The 19,029-nt window shown below is 39.6% G+C and overlaps 2 protein-coding genes across 11 annotated transcripts in view; one reads left to right on the plus strand and one right to left on the minus strand.

Moving 5' to 3' along the window:
- The window catches only part of ANO3 (anoctamin 3), a 451,605-nt gene extending 443,483 nt beyond the window's left edge, over positions 1 to 8,122 (plus strand). For 7 of the 9 annotated variants that reach the window (XM_070273456.1, XM_070273457.1, XM_070273459.1 and 4 more), the window contains one exon: positions 592 to 3,675. In XM_070273456.1, the coding sequence (XP_070129557.1) occupies positions 592 to 774 (183 nt within the window). In that variant the 3' untranslated portion in view covers positions 775 to 3,675. Of the gene's footprint in view, positions 1 to 591 lie in introns of all 9 variants that reach the window. The other 2 variants (XR_011440741.1, XM_014741888.3) reach the window with 2 other exon arrangements.
- Positions 8,123 to 11,628: 3,506 nt separating this feature from the next.
- SLC5A12 (solute carrier family 5 member 12) overlaps positions 11,629 to 19,029 on the minus strand; it is a 47,576-nt gene continuing 40,175 nt past the window's right edge. For both annotated transcript variants that reach the window (XM_001504990.5, XM_070273464.1), the window contains 3 exons: positions 17,095 to 17,198; positions 13,947 to 14,074; positions 11,629 to 12,060 (listed from right to left, as the gene is read on the minus strand). In XM_001504990.5, the coding sequence (XP_001505040.2) occupies positions 11,908 to 12,060; positions 13,947 to 14,074; positions 17,095 to 17,198 (385 nt within the window). In that variant the 3' untranslated portion in view covers positions 11,629 to 11,907. The remainder of the gene's footprint in view (positions 12,061 to 13,946; positions 14,075 to 17,094; positions 17,199 to 19,029) is intronic.

Below are 19,029 nucleotides of genomic sequence, written 5' to 3' on the forward strand. Positions count from 1 at the left end.
TTTTTATACAATACTTTTGTCAGTCTGTTTTTAAGAATGTAATATATTTTTATCATGAAAGAATTATTTAATAGAGATAAAATATTTAAAGCAATTTTAATGATATATGAATTTAATAGACCAGAAATTCTGAAAAATATGTGTGCTTGAGGTTGACCCCCAATCCCAGCATCACAGGCAGACTATCTCCTGGGTTATTTATACGCTGTGTATTACAATCTATCAGACGTGGGTTTTCCCTGGATGGGAACTTTTTCATCCGTGTATGACAGTGCCTGTCGTAATAGTACTGTATAATATATGAGGATTTTATAGATGCGAATGGAAGATTCATTCAATGTTTATAAAGTGATATCGCCATGTGTCAATGAAAACAGGAAACAATTCTTTGTTTCCTCCTAATAATTATGTGATGGAAGGCAACAGTAAGATTCCCAATATAATTTTTGAAAGTATTAATACTCTAGATGGTACATACTGAGTTCTGATGCTTGACTATAAGGCAAATGCAACATTGTTTATGATTGTTCTGTTTTATAATTAGCATTTCAGAATCTTTGAAAAGCATACTTTCCCCTCTTAAATTTGCAGCACCTTGTTTTTGGGATCAAGTCAATCATCGCATACCTGATTCCAGACGTACCAAAGCACCTGTATGACCGAATACGACGGGAGAAGTACCTTGTCCAAGAAATGATGTATGAGGCTGAACTAGAACACTTGCAACAAGAGCGGAGAAAAAGTGGTCATCCTATTCACCACGAATGGCCTTAGCTGATACCTGGTGCCCACAGGGGCAACACCATTAGTGGGAATGACGGCAACTTCAAATTCTAGGTGGGATCTAGGAGAAAGGTATACCTGGCAAACCATGTGTGTAGTATGCTACTTGGAAATGCCTCACAGTCATCTCTGGGATTAGAATATCCAGGCTTCTAGGGAAGATAAAGATGACTCATGACCCTAAAAAATGGTTAGATTGGCATTGCAGGAAGCCAGGATCAAATCCTCAGAGCCAGCCTCAGGGAATTGTGAGTTAGAGACCTCCACCTTCCATCAGCTGCAGTGTAATAGGAAGGGTGATGGGGAGGTTTCTAGAGACAGATTTCCATGTAAATATTCACAAGCCAAGCATGACTGAATGGATCGTGTGGTTTTCACTCACACGCTAATCTGACTTTGGAACCTTAGGTGGAGTTGAGATACTTACAAGAAATGACTTAAAGCCGTGATTGCCGTTGCTGCCAGAACTCCCCGCCCCGTGAGCTTACAGGTTTATAGGAATTCCCCTTGTTTCTTGCTGAGATTATGGATCTGTGCCACAGAGAATTTATGCTGGTTAACATTGACTATGCAGTTGAAGAGCTGCGCATCACATTCAGTAATCGAACCAAAACTCTAAGATTCTGAAAAGACTACCATTCATTGAAATAATATTCTTTGCATTGGCTACATTCAATCTGTTTTATCACTTGCAGAAACAGTTGCACTTCCTTTTTTTTTTCTTTTGCTAAATGCCAATAGAGCCACATACTTATAAAATATGGGTATTTATTCTCATATCATTTAGAACACAACTAATTCATATTTTACTGCAGAAGGCTCTTTTATAGTATCTTTTATTTTTCCCTCCCTGATTTATCACAACAGGTCCCACAGGATAACTTAAAATGCTGTAAATATGTTGGTTTTCCTTGTACCTTTGCACCTTGACAATACATAATGCAAGTTACCATTTATGCAGCTCTGAGACGAGTTACACAGCCTACCATTGTGACTTGTTTATTCAAGACAACAGAAGCCAGATGCTTGCAACACGTGCTTTTCCAAGTGTGTACTCTTGCTCATGAGCTAATGAAAACGATGCATGAATATAAATTTATATTTGTAAAACAAAAAATCGTTTTTTGAGTTTCATCTTCTTTTCATTACTGAAGGGGGCTCTCTGTTATTATTTCTTTCACAGGTTGATTTGGCTTATGTTTGAAGACACTCTAGAAACAAAGTCAAATTAATTGTGAAAGACATCATTTTGCTTTGTAGTGGAATTGCGATTTCAGTGTCAGCTCAGTATCTGTGAGCGTGACTGTTCACAGACTGATGAAATGGGAATGATGGAACTTAAGCTAAAGGAAGTCTGGTGGAGGCATAAGCTATGGGGGCAGCATGGGAATTATTAGAAGAGTTGAATTATGGAAATGTATGGTGGAAATCAAGACACTTTCCTTGCAAAACAATCAAAATTAATCTCAGTTTTCCTTTCCTGGGAATCACACATACTCACACATTCATACATATCTATGATTATTATGATTATTTGTCCAATTAATTTTTGTCTGATTAAACAAAGCACAGTTATCTCCAAAATTTATAAAGACCAGATTACACACAGTATAAATAAAACAACTTTGTATCCATGCTGTGGTTTCTCTAGTAGGAAAACTATCAAGTTTCTCTTATTATGTTTATAATTCTAACACTGATTTTTTTTTTTTAACTTTTCCTTCTTTCTCTCGAGGGAAAAGCCAATAAGATTATGGTTGTTGGTTGGTTGGTTGGTTTTTGTCATAAATATTCAGTTCCAGACTTGCCCCTTGATTCTGAGCAAGAGGAAGGACCTCAGACTCTCACCTCCTCTCACCAGTTCTCGCCACATGAGACTCCTCCATTGAACTTCCACAGAGGTTCTCTTTCTGCCATCTGCTTATTCATAGCAACTAATTCCACTAAAGACACAAAAGAGTTTTAAGCTCCTCCATTTTTGTGGTGTCTGCATTTCCTTTTCTTTGTTAGTTAAATGTATACACATGCCTGAGAATAAATACGCTCTATGCCTGTTGAAGACATCTGTGAACTTGACATAAAGACTGTATGTCTTTACCAAATTAAAGACACGAGACAAAGGCATTTGTCATACAGTAGAGCAAAGAATAATGATAGTCATGACCTTGAAAATTCTTTTCATTCTGAGTTATATTTATATAACCACTCTGTTTAAAATCATATTGATTGCTTAGAAAAATATGAAAAGAGAAAGGTGTTTTCAACAACAAAATTATAACACATTGATTTAGAAAATATTTCTAATATTTTTTGAAACCGATGGAAAAATGGAGAAACAATGAAAAATTATCTGAAAGTTTCCTTTTGTGAAATCATACAGTAGAATATAGCTATGCCTTCATCAATGTTGACAGAAAAATATTGACAGCCTTCACAGATTGTTAGTTTTAGCTCACTCTGCTTTAGATGAGATAAATGTTTTATATCATGGTTTTCATATGAATACAAATTATTTCTCGAAGATTTATATAGCACACACTATTCTCAGGAATTCTGTATTACATGAATGCTGCTTATATATTTTCATATTCTAAAACATTGTCTTTTCAAGGAAATAAGTAATATATATGTGCATGCAGTCTGCCTTGCCAAGTTGTTCAAAGCTGAAGCACTTTCACAGTACAGTGTGTTAAACATTGCTCTGGATCATAGCCAAAATAGTTTGCACTTGTCTGTGAGTCTGTGCACATACTTTTAGATAAAATGTGACTGCATGATGAGATACAACTTCTGAATGCTGCACATTCTTCCAGAATGACTCTCAGAACAATCTATTGTGTAATGGAATGAAAAGAACCTTTTTCACTCAATAAATTATCATGTGATACGGTATTTTTCCTATAATGTGCATGTTAAATTTAATCCTACTTGTTTCTTAAACATTAGGTTGGGATTTGTGGAGTGTGTATGGGGAGAGGGGACTGCCCATTCTTTAGCTCTATAAGGCAATAGTTTCCTATTCTTGTAAGCCCTTAGCCCACTCTTAAAAATTTTGACTTTTTGTCTTCTGATAAACTCATTGTCATCATCAAGTCTTTGCACATGAAAGTGCAGATGGAGTATCATATTGATCCCAGTAATGCTTTGTGCTAACAACAGATGGGAGAGGAAGCTTGATTCATTCTTAGAAGGGTAATAATGCTTCTATCACACAGAGGATTTTCTTTTTTCACACTCAGGCTGGCTCTACGAACCACCATCAAAATCTCCTTAGGACAGAAACTTAGCACAAATGTGGTTCATGCCAAGTAGGGCATGTGGGGGCACCCTAGACAACTTTCAACAAGAGGTGACCAAATTGCCCATTTTTTCTCCACTTGATAGTCAAAATTGAAAATCCATGTTGCCTGAAGAGTTCCTTGACTGATATGGCTGAATTGATTAGTCTGTCAATTGGGGGCAGGTAGACACAGGCCCAGGATATGGTGCGTGTGTGTGTGTTTGTACACACACACGTTAGGCTTTTTTTTTGCATAAAAACCAGTGAGGACTTATTCTCTGTGAGATATGCCCAGTTCAGTCCTACGATGGTCATCGGGTTATTTCCATTCCATTTTCCCCCAAATCACAAGATTTGTAACAGGCTTTCTGGATAGTTGTAGGTTTCATCCAGGGAATCAGTTAACATCTCCTTTCTAGTATTCTCAGTAGCTCAGAAAAGAACATTTTAGAAATGGCCTAAAAAGCCAGCTCCTGATGGAAAGGTGAGCATTTCCCTGGAATTGTTTCTACTCAAAATCTAATGTGCCCACAGTACAGAGCCTGGATGGAATATTGATTGGGCTCTAGCTTGAATCATTGGTCAGTCTTGATTCCTGCCAGCTAGGATTTATATATTTGTAATGATGAGAAATTACTTCACCTGAACTTGCCATCTGGGTTCATCTGAAAAACCACACCCACAACCACATTCGGTGGTTTTCTTTCTAGAGAACACAAGTGTTATAGCCACTGTGTTCACATCCACACATCGCATTAAGGCATCTTTTTCAGGAAAGAAAAATGAAAGCAGAAAGGTTGGAAGAGAAGAGTCTCCTATTTAGGACCAGATCCAATTTCTTGTACAATCAAAGTCTACTCTCAGGGAGAATAAGCTTCTACATCCAAGCTTACAGCTCTGTGACTGTGCCAGTGTGAGCCCCAGCGCAGTTCTCCCTAGAGAAAGCCTCTTGTTCCGCAGACAGCCGCCCCAGGTGGAAGTCTTGAGCACACCAGTCAGCTCTGTGGATGCTGCTGTACATCTTTCCCCACAAAGGAAGGGGAGAGATTACCAGGCATATACCTATATTGTCTTCCTCAGAAGATTTATTTCTATCTCAATTCTCACTCCCTCTGTTGGAAAAGCAGTGTCTGCTCTCTGTTTTTCAGAAGGAAAATATTCCTAAATTATTAGTTGAATAACAAAACTTAATGAGATCTAATTAGACATTTCTCACAAAAGTAATTGTCACATGGATGGCTAGCCCCATGTGGTAGTCAAGCTGCCTCAAAAGCTTTAAAATTATTTTGCCAATGTCCATGCCACTCAACACCACCAGGTGAACATGTTAGGCCAAATTTAATATCTTTTCTAACAAGCAGTGTGAAAAGACTTTTCCCACTGGCTTTTACCCAGTATACTTTTGTGATGCTTTTCTCTACGTGAGAAGGAGGGCATTAAATGGCCAGGCAAATCTGATGGCCAAGACAGTGGTAGAAGCAATGTTTTGGGGATGGTGGAAGGGACGTAGGGACTTTCCTAGCAAAGCAGAGACGTCTAAGTTGCAGAATCCTATTTCAGTAGCTGCTGTGCACACACCCTGCCTTCTTTCCAACTGAAAAACAACTGCGATTTAGTCCATCTTTTAACATTCAGAAGAAGTGAAGGATTTTTTTTCTTGTCTTTCTTTATCTATTTTAAGATTTATGAAGCTAAATCTAGTAAGCTTAGTTTTCATTGACAACTCAAGCCAAAAAATAAATGTTTCAATTTTCACTGCTGAAGACAAAAGTGCACTTAAAAATATATGCAATTTTATCTTCCTCCGATGTGAGCTTTTGGCTTCCATATTATATTTTTCAAAGAGGAAAGAGCAACTAAAGTCCCATAATTAAGGAGACAATTTAGGGAGTGCCAGAAGAAACCCAGTGGATTTCTCCAACCATTTTGTTCTCAATAGGAGAAATTATGTTGCAACCGTATATTTAGCCATATGATTTTAAATATTGATTTTTTCTTTGTACTCCCTAATTTTTGATTTGCAAATCAAAAGAATATACATTATGTATTGTTAATCATTAAACATTCCTTCTAAACTCTCATAAGACATTTTAAAGTGACTTTTAGGAAGCTTTGCTCTGTTGAAATAGATTGAATCAATTTTTAAGGCAGTGTCTTCAGGTCAGCATTCTTGAAAAGAGTCAAGCATAAAGGTACAGAAACCTCTATAATGTAGATTCCAAGTCAGTCAATAACATTGCCTGATTGCTCAGTTCTCTCCAAATTCTCCCTGCCTGTGTTATACTGGTACAAATAAGCAATTTAGGGATTGCTCATTAATTTTCTTACATGGCGATTGCATTAGGGCATTAAATGAATACACTACATAAAATTATTCTTAGCTTTTTAAATGTGTCAACGCAGATTTTGTAATTGGAAACTGGATGTTCTGAACACCTGTGTAGAAAATTGCTTTAAAATTTTCAAAAAACAGATGAATTGTTGTTTCTGGAAATTCCTGAGGACAAATGGGTCAAGGTCCATAAAAGTTGTCACCATTATATATCGCTTTTCTTGATTTATAGCAGCCTATTATATTAAGTCATGAAGTCCTCTAGATGATTACTTCTGTGTGTGTGTGTCCTAAGCCCTTGGATAGCCCAAATATTACAGGAATTATCCAAAACCCAAAACACTGAAAAAGAAGTCATGCTACGTCATACGTCAAGCCTTATTTTGACATATGTTTGCTAGGTCTCTTGGTAGACCTGCCTTAATCTATTGTTTATATAAAAGATTTTAGGGTAGATAACTATTTTGCATTCCACTCCTAACACTGTAAAGAATATTCACATGGATCATTTGAAATCACTTAAATCTGAACTTACTTTTAAAAGAAATAATTAAAATAATTGTATACCATAATTGTATATCTATACTTATTCTGTAGGCCTTTTTCCTAAAATTAACTCGTTGTATAAAGACAGCATTAAATTTAGAAGTATTCCAGGGCTCTTTGAAAAAGCTGCATAAAATTTTGGAAATACAAAAATATCATCTTGAATTTCCTAGTGATATACAGAAATACCATTATCAAGTAACGTTTTCAATCATAGGGTAGGATTATTTTTCTACTTTGTCATGGGAGTCTCATGAGAGAGCCACACTGATATCCTGACACCCCAAGTAAGGGCCATGTTGTGATTAAGTAACCAAATATTTATAAGCCTAACTCTGTCTTCTGAAGATGCCTGATATTTCAGACACCAAATATGCAGTTAGAAAAGTGGGCTTGTGAGTTCTCTTAGTCACATGTTTGTAAATCTAGGTGGATTTGGTCAGCAGTTTGGAATGGAGGAGGAAATAATAGCATTAACTCTTTCCAAGAATTACAAATAAAAGTAACCCATCACATGATTCACTATCAATTATGAGTTACACTTGATTAATCTAAAATTTTTTAGAATTTTCATATATATCATTGATAATATCATTTGAATTTTAGTTGTTTGAAAATAGATACTTCTGGCTTATAATGCTCGATAAAAGAAGTTAACTCTGCTGTAAACCCTGCTACCTTGCACTATTAAGATTGAACACATGAGATTTGTAAATACACAAGTGCATATAGAGAGAGCCAAAGTTCTGTAATATTTTTTAATGATTTCTTTCTAAGAGAACAATTAAAGGACAATTCCTCTATTTTTTCTATTTCCTGATCTGGTCTTTGTAATAATGTTTAAGATTGTAATACCATAAAAATATTTCAGTAACATTCTCTTTGCAAGCCCCCTGGTCTGTGGTTTACTTCTTTTTCTCTTTAGAACAAAACAATATAACCCCATAAAATGGCAAAATAATGAAATTTAAATCAAGAAACACTGTTTGAACTGAACAAAGGGAAAAGCCCTTCCCTTCTGTTGTTGTTTAGACAATTGCAGTTGATTTCAGCTGTGTGTTGTGTCACAAACTTGGGTTAAGATGCTCTTTACTTATCAAGGTTTACATGTACAAATGTAATACTTAAATCACAGATACGAATATTGCATTTTTCAGTAATAAACTTGTCTATCTTTTTAACAGCAGTTTTTTTCTTTTTTTCCAAGAATTTAGGACCTTTTGAAAAGTTAAGCTCTGGAAAATCACATTTTATTTAAACTCAGCATTAAAAAGGCTATTGGGCTGGCCTGGTGGCGTAGTGGTTAAGTTCCAGTGCTCTACTTTGGCAGCCCAGGGTTCAAGGGTTTAGATCCCAGGTGCAGACCTGTGCCCTGCTCATCAAGCCACGTTGTGGTGGTGTCCCACATACAAAAAAGAGGAAGACTGACACAGATGTTAGCTCAGGGACAATCTTCTTCACCAAAAAAGAAAAGGCTACTGTTTGCAAATTTATGGCATGACTTTTAATTTATACCTTATGTTTAGCGTGTTATTTCTAATTCTCAAACTACTTCAGTAATACGTTTATTAAGCCAATACCTTGAAAATCCTAAAGAGAAGCAGTGGAACAATTTAACTTAAAATGAATACTGTAATGGATGCCATTTTCTTCATATATTGCAGACTAACGTATTGAATGTTCCATGAGGGCCAGTCATCATGCTAACTACTTTATACGATTTACCTCTGTAAATTCTCAAACAACCCTGTTAAGTAAGGACAATTTTTGTTCCTTTTAATTTGTGAATAAACTAACATTTAAAAAGCTTTGCCCAAGATAATTTGTGCCAGAACTTACATATGAACCTAAGCTGTTTGACTCCAATCTCTCACCTCAGTCAAGGAGCTATACTTCTTGCTCCAAACAGTGACAAAGAGAATGTCAGTCATCAAAATGAATCCATTCAGGGGGCCGGCCTGGTGGCACAGCGGTTGGGTTCACATGTTCTGCTTTGGTGGCCCGGGGTTCCCTGGTTCAGATCCCGGGTGCAAGCATGGCACTGCTTGGCAAGCCATGCTGTGGTAGGCATCCCACACATAAAGCAGAGGAAGAAGGGCGCAGATGTGAGCTCAGGGCCAGCCTTCCTCAGCAAAAAGAGGAGGATTGGCAACAGATGTCAGCTCAGGGCTAATCTTCCTCAAAAGAATAAAATGAATTCATTCAGAATGAGTGAAAGACACATCAAGATCATTCTGCTCCATTTTTTTCAATATTTGTGATTGTGTTCAAAAGATAGAGAGACTGGCATCAAGTTTGGCACATTTAAGGCCTTCCTAGAAGCTCATCATTCATAGCCCCATTTATTGAGAATATTCCTGCTCATTCCATGCAAAAACAGACACAAGTTTAACCCATTTCCATGGCTTGGATTGAACTTGGCCCTGGACAGAACTTATGTTGCACCAACAGCTTTGACAAAACTCAGCTGCCATTCCAAGGGAGGAGTGAGGATGCAAGAGGTGCGCTGGGACTATGACTACCCGGCGACTCTGTTGACTCTGCACTTCGTAGTTCCCCTCTGCTTCGCTACCCGGCAAACGTGGATTCCCATGTGCTCTGTACCCGAAGCCTTAGATTTTCGCATGTTCAATTATGAAGAAGGGGGTTGGGTGAAATCCTTATATTGACCTCCAAAAGCTCTTGAAATGCTACCTCATAATGCCATAGGTTCCATTACGTGAAAGAAGACAGAGCATTTTTATAATAATAATAGTCTCCTCCTGTTGCAAGTCGTTTTATGCTTTGATAACACTTCAGGCAAGAGAATTAGTGACTAGAAAGGAAAGAGGATCCTAAAAAACTTTCAGGAAAGTGCTGACCTAATGAAATATCTGTAGGATAATTTGTAAGTAAAATTTGCAAGAGAATCTGAGCAAAATGAAAAACTATCTGGTACATTTTGTTTTTGTGCAATTCCAAATGAAAGTTCAAAATCTTGAAATGCATTCCACATCATAAATAAATAGAACATGTATATTAAAATATATGTAAAAATATGAAATATATTTATACGTTATGGCTTCTGTTACTCTAACACATTCTTAGGCTTGTTGTTCTGTTCCTTCCCTATCATAAGAGATTAACTAAGCCAGTGAGATTTGGCCCAAATTTCAACATTCACCTGATAATTTTTTAGGTTCTAATTCATAGGAGTGTCCTAACTACTAAATCATTTGGAAAATAATTGCACCCTCAAAACGCAGAGTCTTAGATCGACAGCTTCATTACCTTGCTGGACCTCAAAAATGTTTCTAGAAATTCTGTTCCTTTTCGTTTTCTGATTTTTTTCCAAACATACCCCTTTTTACTTCTTTCTTCCTTTTTCCAAATGTATTTTTTCTCATCTCTCTCATAAACCATAGCCAGTTCTCTCGTCCTCTTCCTCTGTCCTCCTCTCCTATTTGAGACTGGAGGGCAAGAAGGCATGCCTTGAGCTGGGGCTTAGAAACTCCTTTTGTTTTCAATTCCTCTATTGATTTTTCCACTCCTTCTATCTTCTCTCTCTAATGATAAGTACCGATTCCACAATTTTTTCCATATCTCATGTTTCTTTTAAGGTTTTCTCCTCCTGGGTCACATTTAAACAACATAGCTTTGGGGACTCATCATGCATGCCTATTCGGACATTTCTTCTTACTCTGTTGACATACTGTTTCTAGGCCTCTTGATCTTCCCGGCCACCAGAATAACTATCCGACACCTGCCCTAACATACCTAACACCAGACATTGGTCTGTTCCCCACTATCATTCCTCTGATCTAGCCCCTGTGGCACTGCTCCTTTTTTACCTTGTACGGATTTCATTTCTTTGCTTCTTCCAAAAAGCTTTCACTGCTTTTCCATTGGTTAACTCACCTTTTGATCTGTAGTCCCACCTTACTCCAGAGCTTTAAAAATTATTTTCTAAAGTTCAACTATTAAGATATTTACTTCCGTCACCTCAGCCTGATGGAACATATTGAGCTGGCAGGCATGAGCCGAGAGAGCAGAGGAGAAATCCTGGGGACGCAGTATGTTGCACCAAAGAAGACCCTATGGCTAGTGAAATCTCCTGTGGGCTGGTAAGCTATTTGCAAGGTGCTTTAACACAAAGCTATCTTAGCCTCCTCTAGGACATCCGTTTCTCCTTTAGTCAGCCCTGGAGAAAGACTCCAGACTTCTTCTTGAGCACAGGCCAATCTTCCATCGTAAGGTGATAGAAAGGAAGAAGAAATACCACACTAAGAGCACTGAGGGAGCAGCGTATCTAGTTGTAATCGCTCCCACTAACTGAGACACACCAGTCTCTCCTCCTGTGCTAAGCAAAATTCTTTTCAGGCTTGGTCAGGACAGCTGTAGTAGTAGCAAGGACCTAAAAGTATGTGCGTGTGGGGAGGGGGTGGTGTTAATAGCAGTTAAGTGTTCCAACTGAAGCTGAGGATGGGGGATGTGAAAAGTGTCTACATGTGTGTGAAGTATGGTGCATGAGTGGGCCTAATTCCCTCATTTTATCAGCAGTAACAGAGAAGCATTTAATGTGCATATCTTCTCCCACCTTCTGCCTGTAACTTCCAAGGTATTTGATGGTTAAAAACCTTCAAAAAAAACAAACAAAAACACCCTGAAGTTTAATATGACACAAAACAAAAAAACTGATTCCTTGGACTGTGATGAAATCCAGTTTTAATCCATTCATGAAGGAAGTTGCTAGGGTACCTAAGGCTTGGCTGTTTTTTCTCACGTGAAAGTTGAGGTCTTCCAAAAAACAGCCTGGGGAACAGTCACTTTATTTGTACTCATAAATACATATAAATAGACATTAGACATCTCTGTCTTCTAGCAGTGGCAACTACACAAGTCTACTAACCAAAAGGCAAGAAGCATGTGGACTGCGTATATGTGTGTGTGTGTGTGTGTATGTGTGCGCTTGTGTGCGTGTGTTGCCTTAGAAATGGGTAATCTTCTCTAACGCCATGTTGGTGTAGCTTTTGTCCTTGGGATCATAGCCTGGAAGATGGACCAGGCTTTCTTGCTTAAGTCCATTCTGTAAGACCGATTCGTCCCCTTGTTTCCAGGTATTGCCGTTCTCAAGGTTTTCCTGAGGAAAATGGAAAGACACTTATTAGTGAGATAGTCTTGACGTATTCCAAATCAAACTGAGGGGATCTTGCTTAGGCTTCCTCCTTGGAAAAAAATGATATACAGAGTGAAATCAGTACAAATAGCTCTGACCTAAGGTACTTCCTAATTGATAACTTTGATGACTCAATCCATATAGGTATTATTTGTAATGATAATAAAAACAGAAAGAAAAATTTAGTGAACATTTACAATATATCTTGTGTTGTGTGAAGTGTATGTCTCTCTCATTTCTACAGCCACCCTGTGAGGTAGTAGTGTTTCTTCCTAAGGACAGGTTAACCTGTGCTTCAGATGGTGGTGGCGCCTTTTGTCCTGTAAACAGCAAGACCTCTTGATCGGAACAGGGGTACCTGTACTCAGACTCCCCTGGAGGCTGCTCTGCGTTATTCTTTGGCAAACGAGCCCAAGAGTAACATACTAAGTGTTCCCTCCCACTCTCACCTCAGCCTTGGGGACAGAAGCTGCCTGCATCAATAGGATTTATCATTTCTTCCAGGAAATTCTTGCCCAGGAAGATAAGTCTGAGAACCAGTAAATAACTTGATTCTTTCCTTCTAGAACTGTTTCAAAATCCATTTATCCAAATAATATGCTGCCCAACCAGCCACCTTCCCATTCTGAGCCCATCAAGATGGCACTCTCCTTACTGCAACAAGGATTAAACTCAGCTTTACTTCATAGACATGTTATTCTGGCATTGGGGGGGGGGGGGGGGGCGGGTAGACAAGCATCCGACAACTTAGGTGATGTGACATGGGTGAGGAGCCCCCTACTAGAGAGTGAAATATCTGAGGCTGAAAGAATGACAATAAGCCCTAACTAAAAAAGAAAAAACAGTCTTACATTCCTGCCCTTAATCAGGCTGAGAGGACAGACATGGATAAGACCAGCTGCAAACCTAATGGAAACATTGCTTCTCCTGAGGTCCCACGGTTGTCAAAGCCACAATAAGTGAGGGATTTTCGCTCTCATACCAGTGCTTCCCAGACAGCTTTGTCTTCATTCCGACTGCCCTTAGGCCCCTCTCAGTCCTTCAGTGACAACCCAAAGCTTACAAAATTTGTATCCATCTTCCCTCTTGTCACTGGTAACATTCCCTGGCTCCTCTGGAGTGCCCCCGCCCCCGCCTGCACTGTGCCAAGTTAGTAAGTCCACTTTGGTCTGACTACAGGCTGTTCCCAGAGGTCTCTGGCTGATGTGACCTTACCAGTCCTTGAACAGCATCGCTAGCCCCTCCTGGCCCACTCACAGTCCTCAGGGGGATAAGGAGAGCTGGGGCTTATGTGCACCTGCTGCTCCTCTACCTAAGAAGTTGCCCCAATAAATCTTACTTTCTATTTGCTCCCCACAGAGGTAGAGAAGCTTGCTTCCAGGTCACTCTGTATGGTCTCCCCCTAGTTCTCGGATGAAAGCTGAAGTTCAGAGAGGTCAAATAAATTACCCAAGGAAGGTAAGACATGGCCTGGGGATTGAACCCAAGGCTGCCTGACTCTAAGCACACACTTCTCACCTTATTCTAGACAGGGCCCCTATTTCTTTCCTTGTCTAGTATTCATTTTTATATGTTTCCTAGAATTCACACTCACAGGGCCTAAAGGGAACTTTGGAAATTGATGACTTACAATGCCAACAATTCAGCCCAAAGGCACATTTACCTGTTAGCATAGTTACTTGCTTCGAAGCTCATTAGCTGAGGTCATGAAGTTGACACCCATGTTCTTTCAGGTTCTCGCACTCACTGCCTTCCCTCCCTGCACCCACCCTTGCAGATGGTTTAAATGGGCAAGAAGAGAATTCTTTTGGGCCAGGGCATATTTTTCAGAAGCTCACACATCGGCTCACCTGCTCTGTCCCAGTGTCATGCTGAACTCCACACCAGCACAGAGTTTTGTATTTCTTAGACCAAAAACAAAATAGATTGCAAACCGGTCTAATTAGCAGTGGTTGGATATCCTGGCCGCTTTGGTGACCTATAAGCAAAAGGACAGATAGATTAGGTGGTTCCGTGCTTCCAGGACTTCCCTTAAGGATTTCAGCATTGTCAGCTGGAGAAGTAAGTCACTTCTTAACATAAGGGGGAAAACAAGACTGACTGGTTAACAGACAGAAATGCGTAACTGCTCACTGGGTGGAGGGCAGTTGATTTCTAAACATCCACAAACTGTCAGGGCAGTCAAGCTCACAGCTATAGAGTTCAACAGATAGAGAGAACATATTTATTTTTAAATATTGATTATGGAAAGCTCTACTAGTCCCCTTTGTAGGCCAACAGAGGGAATAGCAGGAATTACATAATTTCTTTTTTCAGGAAAGCTCTCAGTTTTCAACTGAATGAGGTATATTAGAGGTCATCAGAGTCAATATTGGTAAAATTAGGAAGATTATTTGTACCGTTTCTTCTTCCTTCCAGTCCAGCATCCCGAACAGGCAATCCCTCATGTTCCCTGCAGCTCCTCCAGACTCTCCTGACCCCTCCTTCCCAATCATTAAGACACACCTGTTCAATGTCCAGCCCTTCAATCCTGCTGTGGAACAAGAGTCTCTGGCCAGCAAAGCCTAAGCTATTATTTGCTGTCTAGCTCTGGACGTAAAAAGTTTGCTGACCTCTGTGTTAGATCTTTGATCCTCTCAGAGAAATTTTCTAGATTGTATCAGATTGCCAGGAATCATGTGTACATATGGACAGTAAATATTTTACGCTTTGCTGGCCAGAGGGTCTTTGTTGCAACTACTCAACTCTACCTTTGCAGAGTGAAATCAGCCATGGGCAATAGTAAATGAATGGGCGTGACTATATTTCTTTAAAACTTTATTTATAAAAACAAGTAGCGGGCCAGATTTGGCTTTAGTTTGCTGACCCTGACCTAAGAGGTAAAGTTAATGAATTGATAACTAATGAATTATATCTGAGACCTGCAGCCCTATGATAGATGAGGTAAACAAATGGCAAGATTCAGATGAGTCAAACTGCTGCACGTGGGAAAACAGGACAGCATGGGTCTACGCACAGTGGCCTCGTAGTGTGATGCTCTGGCCACTGCATAAACCAACAAGGGTATTAGTTCTTGATTTGGGAAATGGTATTTTCATTTCACATGGTTAAAGGAATGAAAGGAAATAACTTTTAGCTGCCCCGTAGAGTTTTACCAGTAGAAACGAAGACTTTAAAGCATATCTTGGGTCAAATCAACTTCCAGCAGCTGATGCAGAGAATGACTCATAATATAAACTATTTGAAGGTGTTGATTAACAGAGATGTAACTATATTTATCAATATGTATGAGTAACCTAAATAGCATATCTTTGAATTGCTAAATTATCCAGAAGAGGCAGAATTGAAATCATCACCCATTAAGATCAAGCAAGACAAATAGCAAGACCGAGATAAAATAGGACACAAGATGAGCAGGCCCACAAAACGTCTCTGGTCTTCCCTGTTGACCCTCTCCTACAAACATTTAGACATTTTTAAGACATTTTCAAAGTGACCAGACCAAAACGTGTCAAGTTAGCACTAGGGCCTCATTCGGAAGATAGGTGCCATGGAGGCAAGAGTCTCCAGAGGCAAGGATCAATACTCTTTCCAAAGATTTGGTGGAGTGGCACAATTAGACTCTGACAAAGTGCTCCCTTTTTGTCTTAAGGATATTTCACTATGACTTTTTCTACATTTGTAGAAAAAGAAAATGTAGGGATTAACACCAGGACAGTTATTCATGCTCAAGATGGCAAAAAATTTTCAATATGTGCAATCAACACAAGAACATGTCAATTCTGACATGCATCTGGAAAATATCTAGACTGACAAGCCACAGGATTTAGTAATTTAGAAATTACTAAATTTTAGGATTTCCTACTTTGGAACCAGGTGGCTAAAACTTTGGCTGTCTTCTAAAGGTGACGGGCCACTTGACTGATAAGCACAGGTGTATCCCACCAGCATCAAGGAAGCCCCCACAGTTGTTGGGGCAGACTCTAAACACAATGTACAGACAACCCTTCATCTGAATCCATTTATATAAAGAAAATTACTTGGGAAGTTGTAACTAAATGAGTGGCTGGGGTTACAAAATTCGTTCTATACCTTTTCACACTCAAGATTGGCTTAAATTTACGTGAATAGCTGGTGATGTCATGCCCAGAGTACTAGGGCATGGGAGCTTACACATAGCATTTCCAGTCACCAGAAATGTTGCCATCCAGATTATATGAGTAGAAATCTTGACTTCCCATTGCCGATGGGGCTTATGGGTATGTAATGGTAGTGGAAAAGTGGAATATCTTAATATTTTATTCAGCTAAAATATATGCTCCAAGGAGGCAAAGTTGCAAGATTACAGTGGGTCTGTTCTACCCCATCCTCCCCCACCAACCCCTCATGGGCTTTGGCATAAAAAGGACATTGAACCAACAGAGGGACTATGACTCAAAGTACAGATAGTAAACAGCGGTACCAAAAATGGCTGACAGTGAAGGTGCTCACTGTAGAGAGCTCCATGACCCTGGAGGTTTGGCCTCCAAAGGACAACATTTGCAAGAGGAAGCGTAAGACTCTCCTCGGCTGATCCATTAGGTTCATAAAGGTTAGCCTCTGAGAGAGCAAGGTGGTTATGGGGAAAACTCCACTCTCTTACTGAGATGAAGGGGGAAAAAACCACTCCTGATATTTAAACTTCCTTACTGATGGTTATGGCACAAAGGATTTTTCATACTCAGGCCTCTGGGGACCATGTGTCAAAATATCTCTTTTTCTCATAATATATGGGGTATATTTAAAAATGTGTCTCATATATATTATTAATCATACATAGAATAATCAGGGGGATGCTTTTGCATAACAATTCAGAGAGAGTAGATATCTCTCTCTGGGAAGAAGAGCTTTTTGTGGTGGACCCAAAATCACACCCGTAAGACAGCCCCCTACTCCAGCAATACATGGGACTAGCCCATGTCTTCCTTGGCCCCAAAGAGAGGAATCCACGTGAGCAACCTGTTAGGAAGCTGATGATGATTCCAGCAGCAATGCATCCCAGGCAGCCCACTGCACTGTAGTAGAGGTAGGAGAGCGAATACCAGGTCTCAGCGATTGCAGGTCTGTGAACGACAACAGCACATGTCACCAGTTTTGAGAGTTCTGAAGTTGTGATCCACAGTGACTTAAAGACTGCTGAGGGCTCATTTTATGTCCTGGCATCTCTCAAAAACTTAAAGTTTAACTTTTGCTATTTGACTATTTTTTAAACACTCAACTGTAGACTGGTTGTGCTTTGTAGTCCACTCAATCCTCTTCATCACTGAAATACAAACATTGCTACTGAAGTACGATTGCAGTGAGGACCATGGCTTCCATTTCTTTGGTGTTATTTATTCTTCAGATAGTTATTAAGCCCATATTTGGTGCCAGAAATTGTGATAGACACTGCAGATTAAAAGATGGTAAGCCACCAAAGTCTAGATGTGGAGTCAACAATCATAAAATGGAGTGGTGATGCCTTAGTGGGACAGGAGCAAGGGATTCTGGGAGCATTCAGAAAGAGTACCAAACCCAGGCAGATGTGGGAGATGGTACCTCAGCTCATTCTTGAAGAACAGTTAGTAGTTAAGTAAAGAAGACAGTCAGGACCCTGATTTAGCATCCTAAAAAGAGGACAGAATAAAAATGGGCAGGGAGGAAGAAACAACATGGTGGGCCTGAGAACTATAAATAAGTTGATAGTGTTTGTCCGTAAGACTTCTGGAAGGGAATGACTCTAAACTAAATGAAACTCAGAGGCAAATGGAAGGAAGATAGTGGAGTGCTCATACACTATATAGAAAGGACCACCTATTCGGGACCACAGCCCTATGCCGTGTTCTACCTACTCCGCCGCCCAGTGCAGCCCACAGTAGGTTCTCCACCTGCCATGCAAAGTCAAGGAGCTAACTAGCAAAGGAGTGCTCTGATTGTCTCTTTAAGAAAAGGAGGCACTGATAACTCTTCAGTTTCTGGGCAGCTTCAAACTGTTTGAATCTGGAGTGATGCAAATGGAGTCTACACGCAGATCTCCTGGGAGAGCCGTTAGAGTTTATCTCCTTTCTTAGTGGAGTGATGCTTTTGTTGCAATGTCAGTAATGTCCTATAAAGACACTGCTGATACTTAGCAAACAAGTTTGCTTAACTTTACATCATAGGGAAAACTGCCCACTTACAATAGGCAGGTGGCAAAAGATGTGACACAGATGATTACATTCTCTCAGGGCCAGCAACCTCCTATCAATGTGAGTGCTTTGATTTTACTTTTTAAATAGATGTCCTGGGAAGATGACTTACCTGCCATTTGAAAACATCCCCTCTTATTTAATGCTATGTGGGAATGCAAACGAAACTGTGCTAGAGGTTCCCTTTCTTAAGCTAACTGTACCCGCTACACTCAAGCACCTCTGCCCTGGGCTCAGAGTCACTATTTCAGGACTGCGTGACATCCTAGTAATGAGAGGTCCTTTCTGCTTGCAAAGATGGGCTATGAGATGGGGGGTAAAGATGAGTCCTGCTTTCTAGGGAGGAAAAGAGAATGGAAGAAACTTGAATGTATTGACTGTTTCCTTCATGCAATTTTTCCTCATTTAATGAATGAAACACATTACGTGACCTCAAGGAGTTTATTGTCTAATGCAAAAGCGGGACAAAAGTGGAGGAGGGCAGAGCAAAGAACAACATAGTACACGGGGTGAAGACCACGTCCAGGCTGCCTTAGGAGACAGCGGCGTCATCTTGTGGGCATTTTATGCAAAAGTGACTGTTGCTTGATGAAAGACCCAAAAGTAGGAAAGAGTGGGATGTGCCTAAGGCAAAACTGATAGAATCAAAATGAGAAGAAGGGGAAGGCAGGGCAGTAACACTGGAAACAGGGTAGTCTCAAGGCTTGGAAGACACTTCATTCCAGGA

Source organism: Equus caballus, chromosome 7, assembly GCF_041296265.1.
Source record: "Equus caballus isolate H_3958 breed thoroughbred chromosome 7, TB-T2T, whole genome shotgun sequence".
NCBI lineage: Eukaryota > Metazoa > Chordata > Mammalia > Perissodactyla > Equidae > Equus > Equus caballus.